Source organism: Callithrix jacchus, chromosome 10, assembly GCF_049354715.1.
Source record: "Callithrix jacchus isolate 240 chromosome 10, calJac240_pri, whole genome shotgun sequence".
Taxonomy (NCBI): Eukaryota; Metazoa; Chordata; class Mammalia; order Primates; family Cebidae; genus Callithrix; species Callithrix jacchus.
In genome coordinates this window covers 64,971,902-64,988,106 of record NC_133511.1, presented here as the reverse complement: position 1 = coordinate 64,988,106, position 16,205 = coordinate 64,971,902, and the positions used below count along the sequence as shown (strand labels likewise).

The 16,205-nt window shown below is 36.7% G+C and overlaps 1 protein-coding gene across 14 annotated transcripts in view; it reads left to right on the top strand.

Annotated features, from left to right (window-relative positions):
* The window catches only part of UVRAG (UV radiation resistance associated), a 319,164-nt gene that overhangs the window by 180,231 nt on the left and 122,728 nt on the right, over positions 1-16,205 (top strand). For all 14 annotated transcript variants that reach the window (XM_078340195.1, XM_078340191.1, XM_035265389.3 and 11 more), the window contains one exon: positions 6,387-6,552. In XM_078340195.1, coding sequence (XP_078196321.1) covers positions 6,387-6,552 — 166 coding nt within the window. The remainder of the gene's footprint in view (positions 1-6,386; positions 6,553-16,205) is intronic.

Genomic DNA, 16,205 nt, shown 5'->3' with positions numbered 1-16,205 from the left:
TTTAATAAAAGAATATGCTGTCACAGAGAATGGAAGAAACTGCTTTAGATAAAGCAGTCAGAGAAGACCTATCTAAGGAGAAGTATAAAAATTGAAGGCTAAAAGGAGTCAACTATGCTACAGCTGGGGGAAGAACATTTCTGGGCGAAAGGGTCAGCAAGTACAAAGGTGATGATGAAGGAGGAATGGGCGTGGCATCTCTAAAAAAACTCAGGGTGGGGGAATGTGAGAAAAGACTTGTATTTTGGGTAAATCATGTAATCTTTCAGCTTAATTTCTTATAAAATAAGACATCTATATCTGTAATTAATTGTGATGATTGAATGAAATAACATTTGAAATAGCTTTTCATATAGGAGGTACTCAATAAATGTAATTGGAATTAGTTGCAAAAGAGAGAGGAAGGAAGGACAGAAAAGACCAGACCTGTGCAGCTGGATCCTAAGTGAGCGAGGAGGAGAGCTACATTAGGGGAGGCAGGAGAGGGCAGCCAGGGCCTTGAGGTCACTGTAAGGAGTTGGTGTTTTATTATCAAGGAAGTAGGAAATGCCTGAGGGACTTCAAGAAGGGGGATGGCATGAGCTGAGTTAGGCTTTTAAAAGTCACTCTGGCTGCTAAATACAGAATGATTTGAAGCGGGCAGTCAGGGAAGCAGGAATATCAGGAGTGGTGGCCTGATTACTCTGAGATGTTTCTTGATTCTATTTTGTTTTCTTTGAAATTCCTTGTCTCCTCGTTTTCATAGCTTTTGTAGTTATCTACACTTAGAATCCCCAACAAGTTGAATACAGTCTCCCTACCCTTTAATAACTTAGTGTAGTTTTTTAGTGCAGTTGTTGAAAAACAAAATGTCAGATAAAATAACATAAATGTTTAATTTTATTTTAAGGTCCTATTCATTTCTCATTACCCTAAGGAATCAGAAATTTTAAGAAGCACATGCAGTAATATTGGACCTTAAAAATCTTATGTTGGCTGGGCGCGGTGGCTCACGCCTGTAATTCCAACATTTTGGGAGGCTGAAGTGGGCAGATCATTTGAGGCCAAGAGTTTGAGACCAGCCTGACCAACATGGTAAAACCCTGTTTCTACCAAAAATACAAAAAATTAGCTTGGTGTGACTAATTTTAGCTGTGGTGGCACACGCCTGCAATCTCAGCTATTTGGGAGGCCGAGGCTCGAAAACCGCTTGAACCTGGAGGCGAAGGGTCAAACCAAGATTGTGCCTCTGCACTCCAGCCTGAGCAACAGAGCAAGACTCTGTCTTTAAAAAAAAGAAAATCTTATGTTAGTATCCTGAAAGGCACTTCCATTGACTAAATGTATTGAATGCTCTTTGTATGTCATCCATGATGCCAGGTGTTGAGGGTATGAGATGGTTAAGACATTGATCCTGCCTTAGTGAGATTGCAGTCCAGTTCAGGGTATCAGATTTGTAATCAAGACAATCAAGAAATACTGAATTCATACTCTGTGTCAGGTACTTGGAAGTTTATACTAGGTACATGGTACCCAAAAAAGTGAGAATAATTACTTCTATCAGGAGGGGATCAGGAAAATTTTATAGAGAAGATGATGCTTTCACTGACTTAAGAGATAAAATGTTGTTTTCCAGTAGAAAGAGAGTAAGAAGACATTGTAGGCTGGGTGAGAAGAAATATAATAACACAGGCTGGGCGTGGTGACTCATGCCTGTAATCCTAGCACTTTGGGAGACCGAGGTGGGAGGATTGCTTGTGACCAGGAGTTTGAGACTGTAGTGAGCTACGATCATGCAGCTGCACTCCAGCCTTGGTGACAGAGTGAGAACCCATTTCAAAATAGAATATAAAAAAGGAAAAGAAATGTAATAACATAGAACATGATGTGCTCACATTTGCCCTAATTCTCACAATTGTGAGAATTAATTTCATCTGTGAGGAAAGAACCCTAAATTTAAAAAAAAAGAAAATTAAGGCTCAGAGAGATTAATTTTTTCAAGGAGCCATAATAACCAGTGATAAAGCTAAGATTATTCCTGGTCTGCCTGATTCTAAAATTCATATTATTCCTGCTACAATGTAGTTTACTTCCTTGCTTTGAATGGTAACCTCTTTAAACTTGTGACAACTTTTTAGTATTCTATAGCAGCTGCTTTTCTGGGAGAGACTGTAGTAAAGGAACTCCAAGCTGGCTATTCCGTGATATTCATGAAACTTTACTGGGTTAGACTTTACACTGCATGGGGTGATACTGTTTGGGAAACTCCACCATAGTGCCCCAACATTATTGTGCTTTTCTAAATGGGTAAGTTACTGTTGGAGTATGCCAAGGAGACCTGGACACAATGGGAGAAAATTGTCCAGTGAAGGGTGTTCATTTGAGTTCCACTGACTGAAACATTTAGCTTAAAAAAAATGTTTGTGCGTGTGTATTTTGAAGTAATCCATAACACGAGAGCCTTTTGTGGTAATGAGACCCAGATTTCCTTCTGTGTCTGTATCCCTTTATGCAGGCATGATTTCTTGGAAAGGAGAGTCCATATGTCAAACAGTGTCTCATTGAGAACATGGAATGATTCCATAGCTGCTGTGGCAGTGATTAGAGTCTTAAGTATTTTGTCCTGTCTGGATCAGTGGGTGCTTGGTTCCTTAACAAATCAGCTGCCTCAGTGATTGGGAAGGCAGGATGGTAAGAGCTTTTAGATCACTTATTGTACTTGGATGCATTTGAATATTCATAGTTTGTCCAACCTATAAGTCAGAGGAACATTTGAATTAATTTATAATGTTTTCATGGCCATGTGTGTTTGCGGAATTTGTTGTCATAAAAATTACACAAAAGCTGCAGCCTTGAGTGGTTACTTAACATTTAAAAAATAATCCAGAATTATTTATTATGAGGAAACTAAGTTTTTATTTTATTTTCAAGCCCCTTAAAACTTTGTTTGAATTAGCATCTTTTTCACATACCTGAATCTTAGGGTTCATTCCTGTTTTTCCCTGGACCCTCCACTCCTGCTCCAACTTCTCACTCACAAAACTATCGTCTGTGACCTTTCTAACCCCAGAACAGCATAAGGCACACAAACCTCTGCTCTGCATTAGGTGTTAGGGACGTCATTAATGCTTACTGGAAAAGCACGCCCCAGAGAGCTGGGTTTTGGCTGTGGCAGGTAAAAAAATCTTTCAGATCTTGGAATGCTGGAAACCTTAAACCTTTTGGTTTTTTAGCTAAGTGATTGGCAACAGAATGTGACATCTGAGGTTGCATGGCCTGCAATAGCCATAATTAACCACATGAGCTCACATTTTCCCACTGGAGATTCAGTGGTCTTGGGGTGATGAAAGTGACTTCCCTACCAGGAGGTGGTTTTCCTTTTGAGGGCACTGGAATACCCTTGAGCCCTATAATGCTTCACTCGTGGTCCTTTTAAAATGCTTTTTAATATAAAGCTTCAATATTGGAAATCTAACACCACAATGTTTAACACTGAGGCTGTGATAGAGCACTATGGCCTGGAATGGGAAACCTAGAATGTTTAATAGGTAAAGTGGGAAGACTTGTGGCAAGAATGGTGAATGTGAATAACCTGAATCAAAGCTGATTTCCAGTATTATTCAATTTTCAGTGTGTGCTACTTCTTTTTGGTTTTTTGTTTCTGCATGAGACTCCTCTTAGAGATGCCTTTTTAATCTTTAAGTAAAATTGTTTTGTTCATTGGTGGGAAGTGATGTTAGAAAACTAACTTTTTGCTCTTTTAATAGAGATCTGGATGTAGTCTCAAAATACACAAATACAATTCTTCAGCAGTCCTCCTTTCGTAATATGGAAAAAATATAGATGCTTGAATGTTTAGCATTAGATATTTTTAAAACATTCATAGTTTGCATTTGACCTGCTTGAAAGACTAATTAAGAGGCCTGCTGTATTCTAGATGTCTTCCAAACCTCTTCTGTCAGGTCATATAGGAAAGGAAAAGCTCTGTATAAAGCACATACAGGGAAGCTGCAAGTTAGCATAGTATTATCTGTTTTTAGATCCTCCTCCTCTTCCTCTTCTCTCTCTCTTTAAAAGGTGGTTATTTAAAGATCAAGTCCTTTTACTGACAGGAATATTTTAAATTTGATAAACCCTAATCTTTACAGAAAGCAGGAGGCAGAATTTAGTGACCTGGGAAGAAACTCACAGTTCAGCTGTGACTCCACACCATTATAGATATTCTGGAGAGTTGTGGACACAGTTCTCTCAGTTATTTCACCACTCATAGTTTCTACCTATATGGCTTTGACCAAGTCATTTATACCACCTGGGTCTTATTTGTCTCTTCTCCAAGTTGGTAATATGAGACTCAGTGATTGCAGAAGTTTCTGTTTGTTCTATTATTGTATGATAATGAATTTATAATGTAACAAATTTATAATATAAAGTACTTTTAGTCCCTAAGGTATTATGATGTATGGGTTTCAGCAGAAGGAAAGTGTTGTAGTAGTACTCAGGGTACTTGGGTGGGACTGGGACAAGAAGACATGGTCTCTAAAAATAATTAGGATTCTAGTTAGTTAGGGCATGACTCAGTAGTCGGTGGAAAATGACTGCTGTTTGATTTTTTCCCATGAGCTTGTTTTAGAGAATAGACATTCCTTGAGGAGCCCATTTCCTGTTGAGGACTGTGCAAGTCATCGAGCACTTTCAGACATTTCATGTGTTCTTTGCTCTTACTAGAAAACCATGAAGAAACTAAGGTGGTACATGTATGTCACATGCTTGGTATATTTGAGGCTTCCAAGTTAAAAAATCATTATATGTAATATGGAAAACATATTAAATATATTTTTAAAATGTGGTGGGCACAGTGGCACACACCTGTAGTCCCAGTTACTTGGGAGGTTGAAGCATGAGGATTGCTTGAGCCCAGGAGTTTAACATTAGTCTGGGCAACATAGTGAGACCCCATCTTTTAAAAAAAATAATTGCAATGTTAATTTCTAACAATAAAGTTCTGAGACAGTACGGTAGACTGGTTAAGGGTGGAGGATTGGTTGTCAAGCCAGCCTGTTTACTAGCTCTATTACTTTGGAAAGATTCCTTAATCTCTGATCCTTAGTTTCTTTATGTAAAATAAATGAAATAGCATTTAAAAGGTGTTTAATTTTGCATTGTTAGTGAATGAATGTCATATATAAAGTACTACAGACAGTTCTGGACAGAAAATGTGTGTGTGTGTGTGTGTGTGTGTGTATTTTTTTAAATAAGACTATCAAAAACCAATAGTCTGCTATGGTAGTTAAGGGTAGAGAATTCACTGAGGAATGCTATAGTGGCTATAGTGGCATTTCTACCATATTAAGTAGAAATAGAAAGAATGCAAAAATTTTTATTAGTAATTAAGGTTAAAGCCACCTTTAGAAGTCAGAGAATAGTCAAGCCATGGTCATTGTGATCATTTTGGCCCTTCTTACCTAGCCAGATGGAATATTCCAGATTATGTGTTAAACATTTTACTGTATGAGTGTACACACTTGCACTTGTGCACTCTTAAAAGCATTTTAGGAATACTGTATACTGAAAAGATCCTATTTCCTTCCTCTTGGAACTTTAAAACTTTTGATTATACTGCTCCCTGTTCTTAGCACATGAATCATCATTTATCACTTAATAGTGGCAGAAATCTGGATACATTCAAAAAATGTAATTATCTGTGGCTTTTTGAAAGCTAAATGTTTATGTCTGATTATAGGATACATGCATTTTTTCCTAGTAGTTGCTTCCACCTATATTGCATAAATAGGACAGTATATGAACAGTGGTTTTTCACCTTTTGCTTTTGCTGCTTAAAACATTTTCCCCCTTACCCCACATCAAACTTCATAGGCTTATTTATGTAACACTGCCTTTTTCAGTATCAAGAACATGACCCAGAAGAATGATTATGCTATTTCATTTCCCTTTAGAATTAATAATGTTGTAAAATAGTACAACTATATTGCCTAGGAAATTGTTAATAAATAAAATATATAACCACCATATAGTATGATTTTTATGTTTAAACCTCTGAAGCTAATTTTCACATCATACAATAGACTCAAGTATTAATTTTCCCTGTAAAAGTGCTGAGAAAGAAAGCAATGGTTATTTGGACATAGTAAGAGTTCCTGCTTTAAGATATATATCAAATGTTAATCTCATCATATTAATTATTGGGAAATCATTTTACATGCAGTTAGATGAAATTTCAAGTCTTGTTAATATGTTTACATTTGCATAAAATTTATATAATTTAGATAAGTGATTAATATCTTATGTACCACATATTTCTATAAGATATTCTTTGAAATGATTTATTATCTTGTAGTTATTTATAAAGTAAATAGTTATTTTCTTTTCCTCTGCTTTTGAATTTACAGCAAAGGATGATGGAAGCATTGCTGTTGCCCTTGGTTATACTGCACATTTGGTCTCCATGATTTCCTTTTTCCTGCAAGTGCCCCTCAGATATCCTATAATTCATAAAGGGTCTAGATCAACAATCAAAGACAATATCAATGACAAGCTGACGGAAAAGGAGAGAGAGTAAGTGTCTTTTTTCAAAAATGATTTTTAAGTCAAGCTAGTATATAAAACGTGGGATACAATATACTATGTCAAATGTAACCTAAATTGTGACAACTTTTATATAACCTTTATAGAGTGCTTCATTTTATTTAAATCAAATGTAGTTATTTGTATAAATTTTAGTGACTCAACCCCTGGACTTCCAAAAATTGCTAATGGTAGCAAAAATTTACTTTAAATTTCATTTATTTTCCTCTTATTTTTGTAAGGATAAGTGCCATATAATCTACAAATATTCTACAAATAGTACCTCTTGCATGTTTCTTGTAGGCAACAGATCATTGGGTCCTGTTTTTTTAAAATCTATTCAGCTACTCTCCATCTTTTGATTGGAGAGTTTAATCCATTCACATTCAACATTATTAATATGTATGGACTTACCTCTGCCATTTTATCATTTGTTTTTAGGTTGTTTGTGGTCTTCTCTTCCTTCTTTCTTTTCTGTCTCTTTTTAGTGAAGGTGATTTTCTCTGGTGTTATGATATAATGTCTTGATTTTTATTTTTTATGTATCTTTTGTATAGTTTCTTATTTGAAATTACTATGAGGCTTGCAAATACTATGTTATAACTCATTATTTTAAACCAAAGACAACACTGATTGCATAAACAAAAAGAAAACTAATAAAAACTCTATACTTTAATTTTTCCCCTGCTTATATTTTATTGTACTGTTTGTGTCTGAAAAGTTGTCCTTATTATTTTTGATTGGCTCATATTTTAGTCTTTCTCCTTCAGAGTAGTTTGCACAGAACAATTACAGTGTTATAATATTCTGTGTTTTTCTGGGTACTTACTATTATCGATGAGTTTTTTACCTCCAGATGATTTCTTATTGCTCATTAAATTCCTTTTCTTTCTCATTGAAAAAATACAAAATTTGCCTGTCTTTACAAAAAAATACAAAAATTAGCTGAGTGTGGTGATGTGCACCTAGAATCCCAGTTACTCAAGAAGCTGAGGTGGGATAATTGATTAAGCTCAGGAGGCAAAGTCTGCAGTGAGCTGAGATCACACCACTGCACTCTGGTCTGGGTGACAGAGCAAGACCCTATCTGAAAAAAAAAATAGAGAGGGGATTCTTTAATTTTTATGTATTTGTGAATTTTCTAGTTTTGCTTTCGTTATTTTCTCATTTTATTCCACTGTGATATAGAAGCAGAGAAGTTAGTTTTATGATTATAATATTTTAAAAAAATTATTAAGACTTGTTTTGTGGCCTAATGTATTGTCTGTCCTGGAGAACATTCCACATGCACTTGAGAAGAATGTGTATTCTGCTGTCATTTGATATAGTGTTTTATTTATGTCCGTTGGATCTAGTTGGTTTATAACGTTCTCAAGTCTTCTATTTCCTTATTGAGCTTCTGTCTAAATGTTCCACTTATTATTGAGAGTGGGATATTGAATTCAACTATTACTGTAAAACTGTATTTTTCCTTTTAATTCTGTCAACATTTGCTTCATGTTTTAGACCTCTGTTGTCTGGTGCACATATTTCTTGTTATGTCAGCCTGATGAATTGACCCCTTTATTGGTATATTTTTGACTCTTGTAACAATTTTTGGCCAAAAGACTGTTTTATGTGATATTAGCATAACCAACCCATCTCTCTTTTGGTTACTATTTGCATGGAATATCTTTCCCATATTTTCAATTGGAACCTTTTGATCTAGAATAAATCTCTTGAAGATGGCATATAGTTAGAGCATGCCTTTTATGCATTCCTCCAATCTCTGCCTTTTGATTAGCATTTTTAATCCACTTCCACTTAGTTACTCATAGGGAAAAACTTATGCCACTTTACTATTTGTTTTCTGTATGTCTTATGCTTTTTTGTATGTCTCATTTCCTTTATTACTGCATTCTTTTGTGCCTAATTGATATTTTTTGTAGTGTACCATTTTGATTCCTTTCTCATTTCTTTGTATGTATATTTTATAGATTTTTTATGGTTATGGGGATTTTAATAAATGCTATATTTATATAACATTTTAGTTTGAACTGATACCAGTTAGCTTCAGTAGCATATAAAAACTCTGTTCTATACACCTCTGTTCTTCCTCCTATCTTTATGTTGTTATTATCACAGATTGCATCATTATACATTGTGTGCCCATAATACTATCTTTTTTTTGGAGGCAGTTTCACTCTTGTTACCCAGGCTGGGGTGCAATGGCATGATCTCGGCTCACTGCAACCTCCGCCTCCTGGGTTCAGGCAATTCTTCTGCCTCAGCCTCCTGAGTAGCTGGGATTACAGGCACGCGCCACCATGCCCAGCTAATTTTTTGTATTTTTAGTAGAGACGGGGTTTCACCATGTTGACCAGCATGGTCTCGATCTGTTGACCTCGTGATCCACCTGCCTCGGCCTCCCAAAGTGCTGGGATTACAGGCTTGAGCAACCACGCCCGGCCTCTTTTTTTTTTTTTAAACGTACATAATTACCTTGTCTGGATTTTTATTTCTTTGTACAGCTTCAAGTTACTATCTATTGGTCCTTTAATTTCAGTTGAAGGCCTTAGCCTTCACTTTCTGGTTGCACTGAGCCTAGCTGTCAGCCAGAGGGAAAGGTAGGCCCCCGTCAGGTTTTTTCTGAACATGCGTCTTGTTTTGGGTATGAATGTAGCTTCTAAATTCCCCAGTATACTTTTGAATGACCTAATCTCTCAAAGAAACTCTCCAGCTTTTCTTCCCAGGCTTTAGACAATCTGTTTTTTATCTGAACTGTAATTTTTTGCCCCTGGTGGCTGGCTCTGGGTTTTTTGTTTGCCTTACTACTTGAACATTGTTAGCTGCTTTTCAGCTCTGACTGAGTTCAGACTAGGTGAAGACCAAAGGAAAGTGACTCGCATTAGTCCCTTAGGTAGCCGCCAGACAAGTTTGAACAGACACACTTGTTTTTAGAATAAGAATCTGGTCTGTTCCCTCAAGATCCAAAAATCAAGCGCCATACCGGGAGGGCGGGCTGTCTGTTGTCTGCAAGACCAATGCTGAACTGAAGAGGAGGGTGGGGCCAGGGCAAATCACAAAGCTGCAAAACTTTCCTCCTGGTTTGAGTTTTCTTTTTCTTGGTTCAACATTTAGGCAATTGATACAAACCTTTGACTATTTTCCGGGGTTTTGACAAAGTTGATTTTGACAATTTTCCTTGAATTTTTTTTTTTTTTTAGATGTTTCTTTGGAGGGACAGGTCTTTGGCTCTGTCTACTGTACCATTTTTGCTGACATCATTTGGTTTGTTTAATGATGAAAAACATGGCTTATAAGGGATGAAGGGGCGCCTAGATGATTTTGAGCAAAAGAGAATACCATGACCAGATATATATTTAAGAAAGATCACCTGGTAGTTCTCTGAAGGCTGGGCTATTTCCAACCAGCCTTCTCCTAGTGCCATAATGTTCAAATTAAGTGTCTTTCCAGATTTTTATCAAAGTTTTTCATGATGATCTGACTTTAAAATTAGTTATGCAGGAAAATCACTTTGGGAGCTTGTAGAAAGGGTGTTCCTTGAGATGGTAAATATTTTTGCTCCAGATCAGTTGCACACTTTAATTTGTGAAGTAGCAACTTAACATGTCGGCATTTTCAAGCAGCACACCCCAGTGTGAGTAGCAGCAGTGATTTATTGATTTATTGATCGATTTTCTCAAGTGATCTGGTAAGGCCAGCTAGTTTTAGGTGATTATGCTACCCTTTTTTCTTTGGCAGCCAGAGGAACCACAGGAATTGCATTTTGGTTAATGAATTTTATATTCTGCCTCTGTCTTCCACCTTTTGCTGAAACACATATTGTATTTTGTTGATTTTGATGTATACATTTTGGACGTTTTAATATTGATAAAATGAGGTGCATCATAATTAACGGCATATCATATTATAATTGATAGTACTTTTCTTAATGTTATACAAGTTAATGATGCATTTTACAATTGATGCTGTTTTAGATTTTACAAACTATTAAGTGTTTTAGCTGGTTTTATGTATTTTTGTGAAGTACTTCAAATCCTTTTTGAAACAACATAAATATATACATAAATATATAAATAGAAATACATTTATTGATTATGCTTATGCTTCAGTTATTCTTAGCCTGGATCACTGAAAGACCAGATTAGACATGGTTTTTCTTTTTCTTGAGTTTTTAATTTGGATGTAAACCTTTCCAGGACCTTACGTGGAATCAGATCTTCATGGGAGATGGCAAATAGAAATTGAATGATTCATTGGACAATTATAATTAATGTAATGGCCCTAGGAATTTTCAGTCTCTCCCCTCTCTGATTACCTGTCTCATCTGGCTATTGGTACATGAGATGTTAGAATTCAAAGCTCTGTTTAGCCAGTTTGGCTGGAGGAAAAAAAGACCAATGTATTTTCTTTGTCTGGCCTGTTTGAAACCCAGGCTTGGACTGATTCCTTGCCTAAACCATTACTTGTACACCTGCATACTGTAAAGGGAAATTCTGAAATCTTTGCTGCATTTCACTGTGAAGCTCAGACCACAAAACATGAGGAATGTAACCAGAGTCCAGCTGCAATGTTGCTCCACCCCTGCTTCTTTCACTGAGGACTGAAAAGTATGTTTTAAAGTGATTTTGAAATGAAATGTATTAGTTATTATTATTGTGCTACTTAACTGTCTGGTAGATAATAAATTCAGAATGGATTAGTAAAACAAGCCATGAGTTAGGACCTAGCTGATCAGAGCATATGACTTTTTCAAGGCCTTAAGAGATGTCTGAAGTTTGTTTTATTCTCAGGAGGATAAACAAGGAGTAGTATAATTGGCAGGCACTTTTGAAATTTTCTGGCCTGCTCACAAGGATACTTTTATAAATCTCTAAAAGATGGTAAGCTGTTTTTCTGTTGTAGAATTATTAGAACTTAGAGAAATGGTAATGCTGTTCCCTTGATTTTGTGAACTTAGATTTGTTCCTGTGGAGGATCCTGATCTGACCAAAACCCCAAGAGTTGCACTTTTTACCTGATTGATTCTGATTTCTTTTCAGATGATATTGGGCCAAGATCATGATCATTGCATATGGACCTGATTCTCATGAGAGTGGAATGGTCTAATACCTGTTTTTTGTGACTAGGTACATAAGGAGGTCATACATCCTATGTATAAAGAGGTTGGCCAAACAGATCCCCAAGTCTTATGACCTGAGTTGTTTATTATTCTTGCAACCACATAGATAGGTCTAGAGATTTATGGACCTTCCCATTCAGCATAACTAGGTTGCATTTTGCCAAGACCGAAGAGGCAAAGGAGTTTGTAGAGTAGCAGTGAGCAGGCTGATTACTTGGCTAAGCAACACTGACTTGATAAATAAATGAATGAAAATGTCTTTCTGATGGCATCTTCTTGAAACAATCATAATACCTGGAGCTTTATTTGGTAAGTAATAAGTTTTCTGTAGAAATAGTGACCAGCATCCAGGATTTTGATGATAAAAAGCTTATATTGAAAACATAAATGAAAATTCCAGAACTCTGGTTTTCAGACTGCTGTAATTCTGACCCCTCATTTCTATTATTACCTGCTCAGGTACACTTAAACACCTGTTGACAACATCTTATATTAAGAAGTACATATTCCTTCCTTTAACAATTCTCAGCTTCTGTTTGTTAATCAAGCTGCTTTTGGTGCAGAGAGTTCAGAAACGATTGCTGTTTTCACTGAATTAGCATCTGTTTGTTTTTGTAGCATCCAATTAAATATGATGGCCTTCTTCCAGAACTGGGGAATTTTCATATCGTGCTTAGGCTTAAATGCTATGGCTTTCATTTCCAACCCTTTTCTGTGTATGCTATAAATTAGAACATTTCTTATAACCTTTCATCTTCATTTTATTATAGGTTGTTGCTCAAATGCTGGCATTTAGAGCACTCAGTAGACCCAGACCCCAAACCTTTAAATTGGATGATGAATACGATGACTTGAGGCAGTGGAAAAGAGTGGACCAAATGCTTTGGTTTTCTACTTTCCTTGCTATGCAACTTTAAAGTATAATTAAGCAAACATTTTTCAGGGTGACTAATACTGCTGAGATGAATGAAATTATTAGTTCTTTTGGATTTTCCACTTGATTACAGGAATGTGACCTAACTTGAGAAATTTCTGTTCATGTGAAAACTTTCCCAAATGTCTCTAGAATTACCCCATGGAACAGTACCCCATGGAACAGAAATAAAGATGAAAAAAAAAATCCATGCCCAATTGTAGACTTACTGAGTTTTAGAACCAGTCAGAATATTGTTACATCATCTGATTAAACCCTTCATTTCACAAATGGAGAAACAGGTTGAAAGATGAAGTGGGGTCATACAAGTTAACTAAGCATTCATTTTGATAGGCCTCCCTGAGGAGAGGCAAGCCCGGAAGATGAAGTGCTTATTATTATTATTATTATTATTGTTATTATTATTATTTGAGATGGAGTCTGGCTTTGCTGCCCAGGCTGGAGTGCAGTGGCACAATCTTGGCTCACTGCAACCTCCACCTCCCAGGTTCAAGCGATTCTTCTGCCTCAGCTTCCCAAGTAGCTGGGACTACAGGTGCGCACCACCACACCCAGCTAGTTTTGTATTTTTAGTAGAGATGGAGTTTCACCATGTTGGCCAGGCTGGTCTTGAACTCCTGACCTCATATTTCCCCCGCATGGCCTTTCATAGTGCTGGGATTACAGACGTGAGTCACCACACACAGCCAAAGTGCTAAAGTAAACATGTAGGAGATAGAAGAGGTGTATTTATCAAAATGGGTCTGTACTGGAGCCTGAAATACTCCTTTTCCTGATTTTAGGAAAGCATTCTTATAAAGAATGCAGTAATGTGAATCTCTGAATGTTAAGCAGTTACTGTTATGTTCTCACTGAAAAAGGTAATTATTCAAGTCACATTTGTTAGTTTGTTCACTTGACATTTGTTTTTTGCTCTAAAAGGTGCCGTGCAAAATGCATCTCTTTCTCTGTTGCCTCCAATTATTTAAACTTGATAAAGTGTTTGTTTTTTATTTCCAATTATTTTGGGCTTTGGGGTCATGTTGGCTTCTCTCTTATTGCTGAGTGACTGAGGTAATGTTCTCCTCTTTGAGTCTTGGTTCTCCTGGTATAATACCTCTGTCACTATGCCACTAGGTTGGTATAAGGATTAAATAAAGTGCAGTGCTTGGCATACAGAAATGTTTAACAAAATTTTGCAACTGCTATTATGTGCACATTGAGCTTTGCAATGGGAATTCCAGGCATTTTTATTAATTCTATGTGCTGGAAGATGGGCCTAACAAAAGGTTAAGGAAAATTAAAAATGTAACTCAGTGGGAAAATACTATATTTCCTTTTGTAATAATGTTGTGAGGTACATTATCTTTTTTTTTTTTTTTTTTTTTTTTGGAGACAGAGTCTCACTCTGTTACCAGGTGCCAGGCTGGAGTGCAGTGGCATAATCTCGGCTCACCGCAACCTCTGCCTTCTGGGTTCAAGCAATTCTCCTGCCTCAGCCTCCTGAGTAGCTGGGACTACAGGTGCACGCCACCACACCCAGCTAATTTTTGTATTTTTTAGTAGAGACAGGGTTTCACCATGTTGGCCAGGATGGTCTCGATCTCTTGACCTCGTGATCCGCCCACCTTGGCCTCCCAAAGTGCTGGGATTACAGGCTTGACTCACCATGCCCAGCCGAGGTACATTATCTTTAAGTCAATGGTATAAGTGCAGAGGACTAGTGAAGTTCCCCATAATGCAGGGGTAGAAACTGGTGTAGGTCTGAAGGCTTGTCTTTTTACAGACATACCTCATTTTATTGCATTTTGCATTATTGTGCTTCATAGACACTGTAGTTTTTACAAATTGAAGGTTTGGGGTAACCTTGTATCAAGCAGGTCTGTTTGTGTCTGTCCCATTTTATTAATTCACAATATTTCAACCTTTTCATTATTATTATATCTAATATGATGACCTATAATCAGTGATCTTTCATGTTATTATTGTATATTTTGGGACAGCACAAATCACAGCCATATAAGATGGCAAACTTAAAAAATGTGGTATATGTTCTGACTGCTCCACTGACCAGCTGTTCCCCCATCTCTTTTCCTCTCCTCTAGCCTCTTCCATATTCCCTGAGACACAACATTATTGAAACTAGACCAATTAATGTAGCCCTATAATGTCCTCTAAACGTTCAAGTGAAAGGAAGAGTTCCAATATCTCATTTTAAATTAAAAGCTAGGAATGATTGAGCTTAGTGAGGAAAGCGTATGAAAAGCTGAGATGGGCTGAAAGCTAGGCCTCTTGTGTGAAATAGCCAAGTTGTAAATTCAAAGGAAAAGTCCTTGAAAGAAATTAAAAGTGTTACTCCAGTGAACATACAAATGATAAGAAAGTGAAAATACTTATTGCTGATATGTATACAGTTTTATTGGTCTGGATAGAAGATCAAACCAGCCACAACATTCCCTTAAGCTAAAGCCTGGTCCAGAGCAAGGATCTAACTTTCTTCAGTTATTTGAAATCTGAGAGAAATGAGGAAACTGTAGAAAAGCTGGAAGCTACAGTAGTTGGTAATGAGGTTTAAGGAAAGAAGCCATCCCTAGAGCATAGAAGTGCAAAGTGAAGCCAGGAAGTGCTGATAGAGAAGCTGCAGCAAGTTATCCAGCAGATCTAGCGAAGATCATTGATGAAGGTGGCTACACAAACAACAGAGTTTCAAGGTAGACAAAATAGCCTTCTGTTGGAAGAAAATGTCATCTAGGACTTTGATCACTCGAAAGGAGAAGTCAATGTCTGCAAAGCTTCAAAGAAAAGGATGACTCTTTTATTAGGGGCTGGTATAGCTGCTAATTTTAAGTTAATGTTCAGTAACCATTCTGAAAATCCTGGGACACTTAAGAATGATGCTAACTATACTCCATTTTATAAATGGAACATCAAATCCTGGATGACAGCACATCTGTTTACAACATAGTTTACTGAATATTTTAAGGCCCCTGTTGAGACCTACTGCTCAGAAAAACATATTCCTTTCAAAATATTACTGTTCATTGAAAAAACACCTGGTTACCCAGGAGTGCTGACGGAGATGTACAAGAAGACTAAAGTTGTCTTCATGCCTGCTAACACAATATCCATTCTGCAACCCATGGATGAAGGAGTCATTTCAACTTTTGAGTCTTATTTAAGAAACACATTTCATCACATTTTATAAGGCTATAGCTGCCATACACAGTGATTCCTCTGATGGATCTGGGCAAAGTCATTGAAAATCTTCTGGACAGTATTCACCATTCTAGATGTCATTCAGAACATTCATGATTCATGGGAGGAGATCAGAATATCAGCATTAACAAAAGTTTGGAAGAAGTTGATTCCAGCCCTCGTGGATGATTTTTAAGGGTTCAAGACTTCAGTGGAAGAAATAACTGTCTCATGATAAAAGTTTAAAAATGAGGAGTTGTTTCTTAAGGATGAGCAAAGAAAGTGGTTCCTTGAGATGAAACCTAATTCTAGTGAAGATGATGTAAAAAAAGGTTTAGAATATTACATGGACGTAATTGACAAGGAAGTGGCAAGATTTGAGAGGAAGGCTTGACTCCAATTGTAAAAGAA